Source organism: Dermacentor variabilis, chromosome 11, assembly GCF_050947875.1.
Source record: "Dermacentor variabilis isolate Ectoservices chromosome 11, ASM5094787v1, whole genome shotgun sequence".
NCBI classification, from domain to species: domain Eukaryota; kingdom Metazoa; phylum Arthropoda; class Arachnida; order Ixodida; family Ixodidae; genus Dermacentor; species Dermacentor variabilis.
This window is the reverse complement of record NC_134578.1, coordinates 92,223,636-92,239,415: the sequence shown is the minus strand read 5'-3', so window position 1 is coordinate 92,239,415 and position 15,780 is coordinate 92,223,636. Positions and strand designations below refer to the sequence as shown.

The following is a 15,780-nucleotide window of genomic DNA, read 5'->3' as shown; positions in this document are numbered from 1 at the left end:
GGCAACCCACGCACCAGCGAAATGGCTGGCGCCGGCTTAGCCAGGTGTACGTTCGCCCGGGGTTGCTTTACAAAAGGCGAGCCGCCGCCGCGGCGGAGGCGTCTTCGCTGGTGGAGAACATCTGTTGACCTCATCGCGGTGGAGGAGCTGCTACACTCCGAGAGAGAGAGAGGGAGATAGAGGAAGAAGGGCACGGCCGCGAGAAAGCAGAGCGCAGCAGCTAATGAACGAAACAGAGATGCGGTGGCGTTCTGCGGGGCGACGTCGCTCGCTTCCCACATTCTGCGAAACCAAAACTACGTTACGAGCCGCGACCGGGCGATACGCGCACCGCCACCACAGGGCCGTGCATGTAATGAGCGCGCGCGTTCTGTGTGCTCCGCTTGCTCCGTGTCTTCACGCAGCGGATTCTCGGGCAGGCGAGACGGCGTTGCGATCGAGAAGGGCGGGAGGGGGCGACACCGACGTGTGGGCTAGGGGGAGTCTGCCTCGTGCGGCCGCCGTTATCGTTCTCAGTTTTTCGTTTTCTTTATTTATCTGCTGCATAAATGTTGAATTTGCGTTGGTCGTCCTTTATTTCCGTTTCGTGTTGATCTCGCTTTCCTTCGCCATCGTTTTCATTTCTTTGTCTTAAATGGGCATCGGAGTATATGTGTACGTGTGTTGATGGGGAGTGGTACGCAATCAATGTATTATCGGTATGCATGATGGCCAGTTTATGAAGTGGCGGGGGGGGGGGGGTGAAATGGCTTGGGGGGGGGCGACCTGCTAAAAAAAAAGGAGTGGACGAGTTCAGTGCATAATTAAGCAGCCCAGTGGAGCACGTAGCAAACGTTATGCCATAGTGAAAATTCAACGCTGTTAACATTGATAGAATTATGACAGAAGAAAGAAATGAATGAACAACACCGAGAAAGGAGGAAACACAGAATAAATGTTAGAACAGCTAGGCAACTGGTTATTATAGTATTACAGAGTACGGTAGCAGAAGTATTCCGGTGTTCCTTGCATGCTGCGACGGTCCCTCTCGAAACGCCTCGCGCGAACATCCGACACGACGAAGTCCTTTCTCGACCGCAAAGGGATAATTAATGCCCCCTCTATACCGGCCTCCCTTTTACTGTCGTCGCCAACACGAACCTTGCCGCGTGTTTCCCGAGCGTTGACTCGTATATGTATGCGCGTGTCACTCACAGCGGGCTAGTCGACGCGAGCGCGCACACACAAGCGTTTTGCGCAAGGACACCACCGCGAAGCGTCAACTCTCTCTCTGCTCGACCCGCGGTGGGAGTTCACCTACTACCCTTTTGCACGTTGGCGTTGCTCGGCGGCGGGGTCGGCCGCTTTATCATTCTGCGTTGGTCGCCCTCGCGCCGACACCGAAGCAGAGCGAGCCAGGAAGACGCCGCCCCCCCGATGCCGCCTTGGTTGCACTGATTTCACCGGCTGGTTTCTGCTTGTTTTTGCCCCGGACTCTCTTGATGTTTGCGCGTTCCAGTGCTTGGGCGTGCGTTAACCGCGCTGTGCAACGGGCTCTGCCCAAAGCGGGCGCGATGCGTTGCCGTCTTCCTCGGTTCAGTTGCCGAAGCGCGTTGTTGGCGCGTCGACGTTGTCGGTACGAGCCGTCACGACCGCGGTCCCCCCTCGTCGTCACTTTTCCGTGTCGGATTTTTGCGCCGGTTACGTCATCGCCGCCATTGTGCGGCTCGACGCGACTCTGGTAACGCGACGCTTCTTGTAAGGCCGCTTGTGTGTTTTCGCCGACCCCTTCCAGTGTGTGTGTGTGTGCGCGTGTTATGTCGATTGTTCCCTCGCATTGTTGGATAAGCCGACGGCCCTGGAATATCAGCAGCTGTGAGTTGTGTTGTCGTTGTGACTCCGGTCGTCCTGCAAGCGCGCGATTTCTTGTCCTGTCGTGTCCATCAGCGGCATTTGGATCGAAGTATTCGGAGGCCTCCATTTCGAGTGTCGCGTTTTCGTGCAAGCGTGCATGTTTGGAGGACAGTTTAGGTGTGCTTTAACCCCCCCCCCCCCCCCCCTTTCCAGCCGGGTTAGTGTGAAGGCCTGTCCAGCGGCGATGTTCTTTGATTAGCGACCTGGTTTCGAAACGTCTGTAATGTCTACGCATCGCGGCTATTTGGGCACCACGAGGGAACGTGTTGCTAGTGGCCTTTGAACGCGTAGTATTTTGTGCATGCTGCAAAACAATTTGCAGTTTACTTTTCCCCACTTTTCCCCACTTTTCCCGCCCATGTCCCACTATGGCCCACTTTTCGACGCCTATGTGTTTCGTGAGCACAAATTCAAACGCAGCATCTTAGTGCTCCGTTTGTGAACTATCCATAGCTCATATCTGCACCCAGCCTGGTGCACTCATATAGCCAATCTTCGGCTTAGTCATTGCAAAACATCGGCTATTGCGATCTGATTTCGTCGACTACTCGCTTCAAATTCCAAGGTTATGTTTCCTTCTTGAATTGGAGCCACTTGCGGGCTTTTTTTTCGTTTTTTTTTTCTTGGAATACCGAGATGCACCTATCGAAACTCCTTACGTATAGGCACGGACTTCATCGAACCGCCCATCGGCACGTTCTTTTGATACCGAAATCAAATGCAGTCGAATCTCAATATAACGAACACTGTTATTATTAAATGTCTGTTACAACTAAGTAAACTTAATGCATGGTCGACGTTCCACATAAATAAACCGAAAATGCACAGCCGGGTGTGGCACCGTCTGCAGTGAAATACTTACTTTGCGCGCAACTCAGAATTGTGAGATAGTGTTAACGCGCTGAAACGTTGTCGAAACGAACATACGTGTACTTTCTCCAATCACTGAATTGAGTGGAACCCATCTTCTTTAGCCTACTTAATTGCGCAATCTATGAAGAGGTTATCTATACCAGAGTGTTCTATCCAGTTCGCAATGCAGTATTGCTTACAATATTAATTGACGTTGTTGTTGTTCCAGGTTTATGAGTGCCAAGTAGACGAAAAGCAAGGATATGCATGTTTTCGAACAAGCCTAAACTTGTGCGACCCGAACGGCCCGAACTGCGAGTTTCTTCGCGCATATTTTTTGCGTGTGCTTTTGTAAATAAAAAAAAAAGTATCGGATATTTCTCATTCGCTCAGATGAAAAGCGAGCTTGTTATTTGTGGCTCCGACTATCATCCACCGAGGCCGACATGTAAACGGTACCATATATAACGAGCATAAAGCTCGGCTGGTAATACACTTTCGCCCGAATGTCGAGCATAGGCGGCGTGATAACGTCCGCGATATATATTTAGCTTTGAAGGATATGCAGTTGTGACTACCGGAGTTGTCCGTCATTTGCCACTGGCCAAGTGTTTGTGACATGAGGGACGTTATAGAGCTGGCAGTCGTGTAGAGACTCGTTTCTTCACGGCGGGCGCCCATTAAAAATTGGTATTGCATTACGCAGTGTGGCACGTAGGCGACAACCATCGCCTGTACATCGCAGTCAAGCCTTTGCCGCCAGTTGACACTGCGTCGTGTAATTTTTTGTTAGCACTATGATATTGCTGGCAATGAGCGCCTTTGGAAGTGACCGGAAAGAAATTAATTTGACAGCCGAGCTTGTTTGCTTCACCTCTTACTTAATGATATTGCGGAAGCGTCCACGTCGGTCGCTACACTGCAAGGCAGGAGCGCGCATTTGGTTCCTAAACGCCAACATTTCCCCTAACGCTTACTCAGTGTGCACGATTATTGACATTTCTATAATCATGCATGCCGAGATCTACTTTGGCCCACTTCTCGCGCTTATTAGGACCTTGAAGATTTTCTCATACGTCGAGTCTTTCCTTACTTCAGAAACTGGTGTCTACCTGCCGAAAAATCCCCCCTCCCCCCCAAGATCTATGACGTCACGGATAGCTGGTGTGCCGCTTTGATACTGGTGTCGCCACCCACCTCTCTCTTCTGTGTGTTTTCGGTGTTCCGAGTCATGGCTCGTAGTAAGTCCGGCCTATTCGCGATTCCCGCGATGCGATCTACCCGAACTTAAGTCAATATTTTCGTCTGGGGATGCTTTATGTCTGTAGGATATCGTACGGGTGCGGCTACAGCTTGGCCGAAGAACAGAAAAACCAAAAGATGTTCTGAGCATTGTTATCTGAATTGACATTGCGATATTGCTATCTGAAAGTCGCTTCGCTCATGCGTTCTTCCAGCCCTCGCGCCCTGATTCCCGAGGATTGAACGTCAGTGCATTGACCGAGATTTTCGTTCCTCTCGTGTTTAAAAGAGCGGGGCGAAATTTGTAGGAAACGATGGGGACTTGGCGGGCGTTTCTCGAATGCGTGGATAAATTGATTCGTTCTGCGCCGTAGATTTGAGGGTCGCGTTTTATGTATGTATCATTCGAAAGCGCACATTGCCGCCATATCTATCGCGGAAATGAGAGGTTGGAGAACCGGTGTTTTGTTTCCGCGTGGCTGCGCGCTCCAGCGTCACTCTCCCGCATTTTCTATCTCTACGGCCGCTTGCTTGTGCGCTTCCTCAATATTTTCCCAAGCTTGCAGGGTCGCCGAAACCTCGTTACTCATATATAGAAGTAATTTGTACAGTCGAGCGCATCTACAGCGAACGCCCCTCTACAACGAAATGACCTGCATATATGAGGAAGGAATAATTCTGTCCCGGTTCTGTTGTGAGGCGTGCGATGCGTGACCTTTAAAACGAAGTGACCTTTGTGGCGGTGATTTCGAAGTACGCAAGCACCTCGTTGCGTTCGTGACTGTGCGGCGAAACCGATTTTTGTAGGAAATGTCGCTCGCCGCGCGCTATACCCCAGTGGCTATATGCATGGCGCTGCCGAGCTCGGGGTTGTACAGTGCCATTCGTGGCTTTGAACGGCGCATTTCTATGGCTGCGAAATGCTCGTGTACATAGATTTAGTTGCACGTTTAGGAACTGCAGGGGGGGTCAAAATTAATCCGCAGTCCTCCCCACTACGGCGTACCTCGTAATGGCGCCGCTTTGTTTTCTTTTTTTTTTTTGCATGTAACACTCCAGGAGAGTTGTTTTATCTGCACATCGGCAGACGTAAGTTGCTTGATTGCAATTTGCTTATGTCTTAATTTTCTATTACGCATAATAACACGAGATGTGCCTATCAGTGTTTTCTTACTAAGAGACCTCTTCCTGCATGGTATATTCCATCTGTAGATCGTATACAAAGCCTATGGTCAAGAAATTATTATTATTATTACTAAACTCAAACATGTTTTCAAGCGTAGAGGGAGGGATATCTGAATGCCGAACATCTCCTGTAAAAACGAAGCGCTTTGTCTGTACGGACAACGTCTCCGAAATGAGGGACAACGCACGCAATCACCAATTGGTGAGCTGACCATTAGTTGGTTCATGTGCGTCGATATGCTTGTTCCGCATCAAAAGTATTGACGAGTTAGCCTTTTTGTTGTCAGTTGCAGCGATTCCTCGACATAGCGATTCCAAGCTCCTCCATCGGGGCGGGGACCTAGAGGAAGGCGAATCCTGACGTGACGTGCAAATGGCCGACAGTAACACGATGGCGTGTCACCATCGCTTGCTCGTGATAAAACTGCGGCGTGGACATGGAAATCGCAATGTGGCCGAGCACTCCCAGCATTTACTCACTGCTGTGAAATGGAGTACACTGTTATAATTGCGCCAGGCCAAAGAGGGGGCTTTGGCTGCGTGTGATCCGATACATTCTGACGTCGTTGCAGAGTCCCGAATCCCCGCGGCTGCTCAATGTCGGTGACGTTGCGCTGCTAAGAACAAGGTTGAGGGTTCGATTCCCAGCCTCGGCCGCCGTGCTCCGATGGGTTCGAAATGTGAGAACCGCCGGGTTACATCTATTTATGTGCACGCTGAAGAAACCCAGGCAGTCAAAGTTAATTCGGAGCCATAGACTGCAGCATTCCTCCTAACGCATGCGCAGTATCAAGAAGTTAAAATGCACAATCTGATCAACCGCAATACGGCTCCCTTCAGTGACCTCGTGTTTCCTTGGTACATGAAGCTCGATCGATCAATCAATCAATCGATCAGTCAATCAGTCTGGTCGTTTAAGATTCTTGAGGACAAGGATTTCGCTCAATCTTCTTGTTGGTGTTGAGTATGAATCGTTTGCGCCCTGACTTCTCCCATTCACTCGCTCTTGTGAAACATTCGTGTCGAGCGTAGTCTGTCCCATATTCTTGAGCACGCTGGGGGCGGAGGGCTCTACGCGTGCCCCATATTTAACTTTGTAAGACGGGGACAGCTGCTCACAGCGGAAGAGTGAAATTTTTTTTCCCTCTCTTTTTCTTCTTTCTCTTTTTTCTTTTTTAACGAAAGCACAGCCCAGCGACGCTTCCTGAATTAGCTGCCGGGTCGCTTCTGAAGCAGCACTTAGCAGCTGTGTCAGCGGTGTCTTGGTTCCTTCATGTAGACGTTGCGGGTTGGTTTAGAGGCATTTGATACAGGCAAGCGTGCCTTTGTTAACGCGGATGGCGCGTCTTTCTGCGCCCCGCGAGTGTTAGCTATAGAGGCAAAGGTGGAGCTGTTCTCTTTAATGCCGCAAATAGCCCTGCTTTATTAAACCAGCCCGCTGGCAAATGGCGGAATACAGTTTGGGTCGATAGAGACCAACCACTTGCCGCTATATTTACCGTATCCTTGTTTAGCCGGATGTTCGCTGGTACTCGGCACATATGCGGCGGCATTCTATTCGAGCGGTATATCCCGTCGTATTCTAGGTGCGGTGATTTGCGGCGGCGTTGGAATTAAAATCCCGCGCGTAGACGGTTCTAAGGCATTGAGAAGAGCGGGTAGGGAAGCAGTATAAAGAGTTCGGGGACATATGTGCGACGTATATAGCAAGTGCAATTTACACACGATGTATCCGTAAACGCCCAAAGCAGCAAGTCTGAATTTGATGAGCCGCGCTCGCAACCACGCAAGTAGCACGCCACTCATCGGTCTTCATTTTTACGCTTATTCCAAGTATCCCGCTAACCAACTTATCCTGTTATTATCGATCGGTTCGTTCGTTCGTTCGTTCGTTCGTTCGTTCGTTCGTTCGTTCGTTCGTTCGTTCGTTCGTTCGTTCGTTCGTTCGTTCGTTCGTTCGTTCGTTCGTTCGTTCGTTCGTTCGTTCGTTCGTTCGTTCGTTCGTTCGTTCGTTCGTTCGTTCGTTCGTTCGTTCGTTCGTTCGTTCGTTCGTTCGTTCGTTCGTTCGTTCGTTCGTTCGTTCGTTCGTTCGTTCGTTCGTTCGTTCGTTCGTTCGTTCGTTCGTTCGTTCGTTCGTTCGTTCGTTCGTTCGTTCGTTCGTTCGTTCGTTCGTTCGTTCGTTCGTTCGTTCGTTCGTTCGTTCGTTCGTTCGTTCGTTCGTTCGTTCGTTCGTTCGTTCGTTCGTTCGTTCGTTCGTTCGTTCGTTCGTTCGTTCGTTCGTTCGTTCGTTCGTTCGTTCGTTCGTTCGTTCGTTCGTTCGTTCGTTCGTTCGTTCGTTCGTTCGTTCGTTCGTTCGTTCGTTCGTTCGTTCGTTCGTTCGTTCGTTCGTTCGTTCGTTCGTTCGTTCGTTCGTTCGTTCGTTCGTTCGTTCGTTCGTTCGTTCGTTCGTTCGTTCGTTCGTTCGTTCGTTCGTTCGTTCGTTCGTTCGTTCGTTCGTTCGTTCGTTCGTTCGTTCGTTCGTTCGTTCGTTCGTTCGTTCGTTCGTTCGTTCGTTCGTTCGTTCGTTCGTTCGTTCGTTCGTTCGTTCGTTCGTTCGTTCGTTCGTTCGTTCGTTCGTTCGTTCGTTCGTTCGTTCGTTCGTTCGTTCGTTCGTTCGTTCGTTCGTTCGTTCGTTCGTTCGTTCGTTCGTTCGTTCGTTCGTTCGTTCGTTCGTTCGTTCGTTCGTTCGTTCGTTCGTTCGTTCGTTCGTTCGTTCGTTCGTTCGTTCGTTCGTTCGTTCGTTCGTTCGTTCGTTCGTTCGTTCGTTCGTTCGTTCGTTCGTTCGTTCGTTCGTTCGTTCGTTCGTTCGTTCGTTCGTTCGTTCGCTCGCTCGCTCGCTCGCTCGCTCGCTCGCTCGCTCGCTCGCTCGCTCGTTCGTTCGTTCGTTCGTTCGTTCGTTCGTTCGTTCGTTCGTTCGTTCGTTCGTTCGTTCGTTCGTTCGTTCGTTCGTTCGTTCGTTCGTTCGTTCGTTCGTTCGTTCGTTCGTTCGTTCGTTCGTTCGTTCGTTCGTTCGTTCGTTCGTTCGTTCGTTCGTTCGTTCGTTCGTTCGTTCGTTCGTTCGTTCGTTCGTTCGTTCGTTCGTTCGTTCGTTCGTTCGTTCGTTCGTTCGTTCGTTCGTTCGTTCGTTCGTTCGTTCGTTCGTTCGTTCGTTCGTTCGTTCGTTCGTTCGTTCGTTCGTTCGTTCGTTCGTTCGTTCGTTCGTTCGTTCGTTCGTTCGTTCGTTCGTTCGTTCGTTCGTTCGTTCGTTCGTTCGTTCGTTCGTTCGTTCGTTCGTTCGTTCGTTCGTTCGTTCGTTCGTTCGTTCGTTCGTTCGTTCGTTCGTTCGTTCGTTCGTTCGTTCGTTCGTTCGTTCGTTCGTTCGTTCGTTCGTTCGTTCGTTCGTTCGTTCGTTCGTTCGTTCGTTCGTTCGTTCGTTCGTTCGTTCGTTCGTTCGTTCGTTCGTTCGTTCGTTCGTTCGTTCGTTCGTTCGTTCGTTCGTTCGTTCGTTCGTTCGTTCGTTCGTTCGTTCGTTCGTTCGTTCGTTCGTTCGTTCGTTCGTTCGTTCGTTCGTTCGTTCGTTCGTTCGTTCGTTCGTTCGTTCGTTCGTTCGTTCGTTCGTTCGTTCGTTCGTTCGTTCGTTCGTTCGTTCGTTCGTTCGTTCGTTCGTTCGTTCGTTCGTTCGTTCGTTCGTTCGTTCGTTCGTTCGTTCGTTCGTTCGTTCGTTCGTTCGTTCGTTCGTTCGTTCGTTCGTTCGTTCGTTCGTTCGTTCGTTCGTTCGTTATCCGCAATCGCGAGTATCGATCGATCGATCGATCGATCGATCGATACTCGCGATTGCGGAAACACGCGATTACATTAAACCAACTTCTTCAGTTTGTCGTTAGTAGAGCTAAACGTTCCTGACCTAGGCTTGTTCGTCAAGGCCTCCTCCCCTTCCCCCCCTCTCTCTGTGATGGAGCGAGAAACTCGTTCAGCCGTTGCTGAGCGCGCGCGGTCTGCCTCGGGCGTCACAGCGCTCGGAGATCCCGTGTCAATATTTATTTTTCGTCATGGAACGCCCAACATTTATCAGTGTGGGCGACACTCCGCATCCCGGCCGAAAAGTAGTACTCTCGAGGGATCTCCTTCTCGGTTCCCTTCCCCGTCCCCTCCGTCGTGGGTTCTCTCGAGTTCTCTGCGTGGGGCCATCCTTCTCGCGATCCAAGGGACAGTTCGTCTCTGTCCTCGCCCGCAGGGTCTCGCGTTCCTGCCCGCGAGCCGACACCCAGGCGACACGCGGAAGAGGGATATACCTCGCGTCCTTACAGGACGGGAACAGCTGTGAACCAGCAGTTTCCTCGTGTATGTTTTTGCTTTCTTTCGCCGCCCTAACGGTCCTTGCTCTTGGCTCTCGCGTAGGTGCCTTCCGAGAATAGATCCGCAATGCAGTGCCGTGCGATGCTGGTTGAGTGCAGAGGTTATTTCGCGAGGAGGGAGTCCGCGTGCAGGGGTGCGAGTTTGTGTTTGGGGGCGTTGCAGCGCGTTTTGCGAGGCGTTTACCCCATATGCGGAGAAATGGCGTATTATAGCGCTGGTTCAGGCTGCGCGTTTTTGGCTATTGTTCCGTCTCGCTCAAGCCGTGCGCTATTGTTGGACTTTGACACGGCAGCACCCAATCGAGAGATAATTGGTCGGTGATGTTTGAATCTTTTTTTAACGCGCATCTCCTAAGCCTTACGGGAACAGTCCTTTTACGTTTTGCAATGTGCTGTCTTACTTTTCTTCGAGAACGTTTGGTGCAGTAGGGGTGGCATGATATTCTTTCCCCTATTTCTCGCGCTTACCCCCCGCTACACCGCCATACCGCAAGGTTGTCTCTCTCTTCTGCATGGCTACGTACTTTACCGCTTATCAGCTTCTTCTCTGTCTACCTTCCACACACTAATTTATTGGCACCATTCGTACAAATTAGGCAAAGGAACGCGACTTCTTGTTACTCCAAAGCCATTGGAACTGTCCCTTCCTCCCGGCCGTTCACCGCCTTCTTGCCCCCTCTCTCCCCGTTGGCTCGTAAGAATGAATGACCTCGTACTGGCCGATGTCACTGGTCTGCGTTATCGGTGCGCGGGCTGTCGCAAATCGCACGGCCTGTCCAAGCAGCTTGCTTGTTCCGCCATCGATTAAACTCGCATCGCCCTGCAGGCTTCCGCAACGCTGTGCGGCTTATACGAACCGTGCGGACGGCACAAACATTCTATCATGAGATAAGCGAGTGTGTTGACCGTGCCACTTGCCCTGCTTCCAACTCCGCAGGTTTCAGCTGCAGCCTGCGTATACGGCAGCATGTGCCGCGTTCTTCTCTTCCCGATGAGCTCTGGCACGCCCCCACAGCGCTCTATCTAAAAGCACGGTCGCTCCTTCAGCTTACCCAAAAGCTCTATTCGAAGGCTGCCGAGGTCGCGGTGACATCGGAGCGGCTTTTATTTAATTGTCGATGATCCGTGAGAACGATGCCGATTTCTTAAACTGTCCGTCTCTTTGTTTTCGTTTGTCTTACGTCCCTTTATTTTCATTTTCAATAGTTTCGTTTTTGCCGACTGCATAGAGAGAGACCCGTGAGAAGCACATGTTTCCACAGCTTTCTCGCGGGGACTTCCGCGTTTTTCTGCATACGAGTGCAGTCGTAATAATGGAGCCGTCTTCCATCTTCAGTGCATCATGAGATGGCCGTCTTGCTCTCAGATGAACCCGAGATGCCATCTCCCTTCAACCCGCATCCTCTCCACGTCGGTCTTTCCCACGTGATGTGACAACCGCGCTCCGTCGTCGTACTTCAACGGGACGCATTCAGTGCGGAGGCACAGGGCCTCTGTTGTCTCGCAGGTCTTGGATGACGCGCGATGTCTTACTGCGATTCGCTGTTATGATTTCTGCTGACAGGGGAACGGTTCCAGTAGCAGTTCCCCTGCGATGCCGTGGAAGCTGTGCTGGCACTCTTATTTTGTTATTATTGTTTTGCTCGTCGGTGGGCTGTGTTGCGGAACCTTTTAATGGGGGGCAGCCCCTATCCCTTACGTCGTTACTCGTCGCACGCTCGACTCGGAAAGCTCTTTCAGCGCTACTTTGATTTCTTGCGGACGCATGCGTAGTGTCGCATATATCTTGCAGTACAAATACAGGAACGTCCTTACGATGCGTTGATTTGTTTTCTAATTTACGACCGTTCGACTGGTAACGACGGCCAAGGTGATATTTTAATACCGCATGCATTAGGTGTACTGGTTCGGAAAGATTTTTTTCTGACACCTGCACCGTGTAGGAGTCCTAGGTCCCCCGATGAACCACATTGCCGCATTTCATCGTGGGTGTTCACTGATGCGCGTTCAATCATTGACGTCCACTCACCTTGGAGGAGTCATCTGCTTTCATTCGCAGGTGTTCACTTAATTCACGTATTTATATATTCTTTCTTCTTTATGTGAGTTCTGTGTGCCAATATTTACTCATTCTCCCTTGGTGATTAATGGAATCCTGCCCTTCATTATCTCGTGAACGTTTGCTCATTTAGCATTTATTCGTACATGTTCCGTACCGCATACAGGCAGATTTGACGTGCAGAACGCGCTTTCACGTTTTTTGTGCAACGGCCGACAAACCGCGCAGCAACGGAAAAATGCGCTCTTCGCCCTCCTGCCTGTGACGTTCCCTTTTCCTACAGCGTTCACTTCTAATCTTCCTGTAATTTGGGCGCTAGTTGAACTCCGATATAGCTGGACTGGTGCCGTTCGTCTCTCTTGTTGACCTGCGTTCGTTCGCCTAATGGCTTTCACCAACCAGCGTTCACTGGTGACTCTTAAAGATCCATTATTACTTTTTTTGGATCAGTTCTCGTTGCTCGGTGCTCTGATCAGTTCTTCTCATCGATCGGCTCGATGCAGTGCTTCTGATCGATTCGTATGTCGTTTTTCAAAGTGCACAGACTCGGCTGTAGCCTGCGGTACTCGCGTTACCTTCTTTCTTTCTTCCTTTTCTTTCCGTTTTTTGGTCTGTGTGCTTACAACCACTTTACCGTCAACTGCGGAAACACTTTCCTTACAGTCCCGCCTGCGCTCTTCTTGGCCTAACCGCGGTTCCACCAGCGACAGTGTCGTCAACTCTTGCCGTAGCCCGTGCCGGAAGTGTTCCGATATCCCGACGAAGTGTTGCTTGAGTTTCGGGAGCGAGCGTTGTCGCGCCGATCGCCATGCGTTGGTGGTGCACGGTGGACGAGTCGTACGCCGAAGACGACGTGGAACACTTCGAGGCGGACAAGCGGCGAGCCGCCCGCTGGCTGCGCGATGTCCTCCGTAAGTGGGCCCCTCCCGGCCGGTGTGTTTGTTGTGTGTGCGTATACGTGCGACACGACGGAAACGAGGCGCGCGCGAAGCGTTGACCGCGCGGTTGTTCTTTCTCGGACAGCGCAGGTTTATCGTCGAGAGGGGCGAGCACGGGGTGCGGCCATCGTTCGCCGAAGTGCATTTTTTTTTCTTGTCGCGAAATGTAGATGTGGTGCTATGGTGTTGGGTTGCTGAGCACGTGGTCGCGGGATCGAATCCCAGCCACGGCGGCCGCATTACGATGGGGCCGAAATGCAAAAACACCCGTGTACTTAGATTTAGGTGCACCTTAAAGAACCCCAGGTGGTCGCAATTTCCGGAGACCGCCATTACGGCGTGCCTCATAACCAGAAAGTGGTTTTGGCACTTAAAACCCCATATATTTTTATGGATAAAAGGGGTGCTCACACATTAACTACTGAGGCAAGCTGTCTATGCAATCAGCGTGTAATTTCCCATGTCGCCTATAATGTCTCCTTTGGAACAAATCAATTTTCGTACAACAGTATTTACACTTTGCATGTACTGTGATGCCCCCCTCCCTCCCCCTTTCTTTTTTGCCTGTACAGAATAGCCAAACGGAGAACCTACCGGTCGACTAAACCTACCTGCACTCTGTTTGCTTTGTATGTGATAGCGCAAATTGTCGCGCTCGTGCCTTTTTAGATTGTGCTTATGCCCCGCTAAAAAAGGATCTCAGCAACTTTCCTTTTGACGGACATACTTTTCCACTCCATGACGAGAGGGGAAACACAGCATTCGCAAAACTAAACTGCAACGTGCTTTGTGATCGTTGAGGCACATCCTTGCGTTTCGCTTCATTGTTTTTCAACGTTTAGACAATTTACAGTAGTGTGCATTTACAGTTGCTAAAGATCACTGGGAATCACGTGGGCCCGCGACATGCCACGTTATCTTTCTCTGTTTTGTAACCCTGTGCTGTATATCACGGGCTCGCTCTTGTGCTTTTTCGGGTCAGTGTGTGACGTCAGCGTGTGAATGACCCAAATTGTAGAAACGTAACGTAGCCGAAATTGACAACTACGGCAAACCAAGAACATGTCCTCTCTTCTCCACGCTGTGGTTTTGTGAGTGTACGCTATTCGTCCTAGTTCCATCTGAAGCAAGTAGCCTACAGCAAGAAATAGTCCTGTCCAGCTTCGTCGTTTATTGGTACCGTGCGTTGCAGGTTGGCGACTTATAGGTTAACGTGACCAGGGTTCGTTACACCTTTCGTTGTTACACTAACCTGTGTGTGAATCGACTGACCCGGCATATTTTGTGTTCGTCTCTCTCTCGCAGACGTTGAAGATATCACGGCAGAGAACTTCCTGGACAAACTGGACAATGGTGTAGTCGTCTGTCGGTTAGCCAAGCTGATCCAGGCCAGGGCGGAACATTGTTGCCACCTGAGCGGCTCCTCCAAGGTCAGTACGCGATTTGTAGTCGACCGCGGCCTACTACACGATAGAGGCGAAATGCAAACACGCATGCGTACTTCGATTTACGTGCACGTTTATGAAACCCCTGATGATCGAAAATAATATGCACCACCCCACCCACCCCGCCCTTTTTTACTGTGACGTGCCTGATAATTACTTCGGGACTTTAAACACCATATTTTGATCTGGTTCGACCTTCCACGGCGTACTGCGGCAGATGCGTGGGTGTATCGGGGTTTGACGCTTCTAGAGAACGTAGCTGCCTAGTGTGCAATTTTTGCCTGTTTCTATGCCGTACAAAACTGTGTACTGCAATTGATAGTCCGTAGCACTGCGTGACGTTTCCTAAGCTTGGCTTTTAGGCTGTCTAACCCGAGGATAAAGTGCGCTATTCTGGAACAGTCGGCTGAAACCTGTAGCCAACAAGCGCGTGTGGCCGCGTATTGCCCACGTTGTGGGAACTTCCGGTAGCAACCATGCAGCTTGAAGGAAAACCTGAGCCGAAAAATGAAGCCTGATAGCCGATATATTCAGGGACAAATCAATAGCAGATATATCAGGCAAACACAGGAAAACAAATGTTCCGTGATTTTTTCCTTTTATATATATATATATATATATATATATATGTGTGTGTGTGTGTGTGTGTGTGTGTGTGTTTGTGTGTGTGTGTGTGTGTGGTGCAATGATAACTAGCTGACCTGGAACGCACGTCAATGCGCTTAACCGAAAAAAAGAAAACACTAGCGGACATTTGGGCGAGAATACGTGGGGACAGTGCAGAAAGAAGGGACATGGTTAGACAACACGAGCCCGGTATGTTACTGCTGAGAAAGGAGAAGGAAAAGACTGAAAAGCGACTTTAGGGATTGAAGTAATATTGCTGTTTTTGTTTTTTAACTGGCTATATAACGCGATGTGGCGCAGGTGCGGAAACTTAAAGGCCTTGATATGTGCAGTGGAGATAATTTACCTTCCGATGGTGACTACTCGTGGTTTCCTCGCGTCCGCATGACCTGGCGTGGCAATTTTTTTTCTTTGTCTTGCACACCATGGACTGAGCCACGTTGTCTCTTTTCCTACGTGTGCTTCTGTTCTTTCTTTGTCTTTTCCTTCGACTTTTCTGCTGCTGCTGTCCCTGTTTTGCACTCCGCGTCGGCAGGTGGTTCAGAGTGTGCATTTACATGGCGGGAGCGTGGCAGAGAGGAAAGGCGACGAGGTAAACTCGTTTGGACCTTTCCATCGCGTCGCCACAGAGACCCCTGGAGTGTTCTGGGCGTCGCCACAATAGCCTCTTGGCTGCTGTAATTACCCGTGACCTACCAAAAAGGCATTACAGAACCCCAGCACTTATCTTTGTACTAGGGTGCAATGGTCTACAGTAAGGTAGAATGGTTGAGATGAGGTAGGGAGAGAAGACAGAGACAGGGCGCAGTACATACATGGGGGAGGAGGCAGGGAATAGGGAAAAGGCGACGTAAGACTGCAAGAAAACGCTGCTACTAGACACAACAGCGGTGGTGGACCAACTTAACAAATTTGACTTTAAGGTACGGTACGTTTCAGGTATATCTGAAAAATAAACACCGTGTAAATTTTTGAAGCAGCCATCTAAGCCGGGATGTGCGCACGCAAGGCTGCATTAAAGTATCGTAATGTCTAGGTGACACGTTAAGTCAACACTTCCGTGCCCGCCGCGGTAGCTTCGCCGCTGTGGCGTTGCTCGAGGTCGCGTGTTCGACCCCGACATTTCTACGTGGACGAAATACAAAAACGATCGTGTACTTTGATTT

At 50.4% G+C, this 15,780-nt stretch overlaps 1 protein-coding gene across 1 annotated transcript in view; it reads left to right on the top strand.

Annotated features, from left to right (window-relative positions):
* The window catches only part of LOC142563863 (growth arrest-specific protein 2-like), a 245,389-nt gene that overhangs the window by 167,151 nt on the left and 62,458 nt on the right, over positions 1-15,780 (top strand). The window contains exon 4 of the mRNA XM_075674538.1: positions 13,848-13,972. Within this exon, the coding sequence (XP_075530653.1) occupies positions 13,848-13,972 (125 nt within the window). The remainder of the gene's footprint in view (positions 1-13,847; positions 13,973-15,780) is intronic.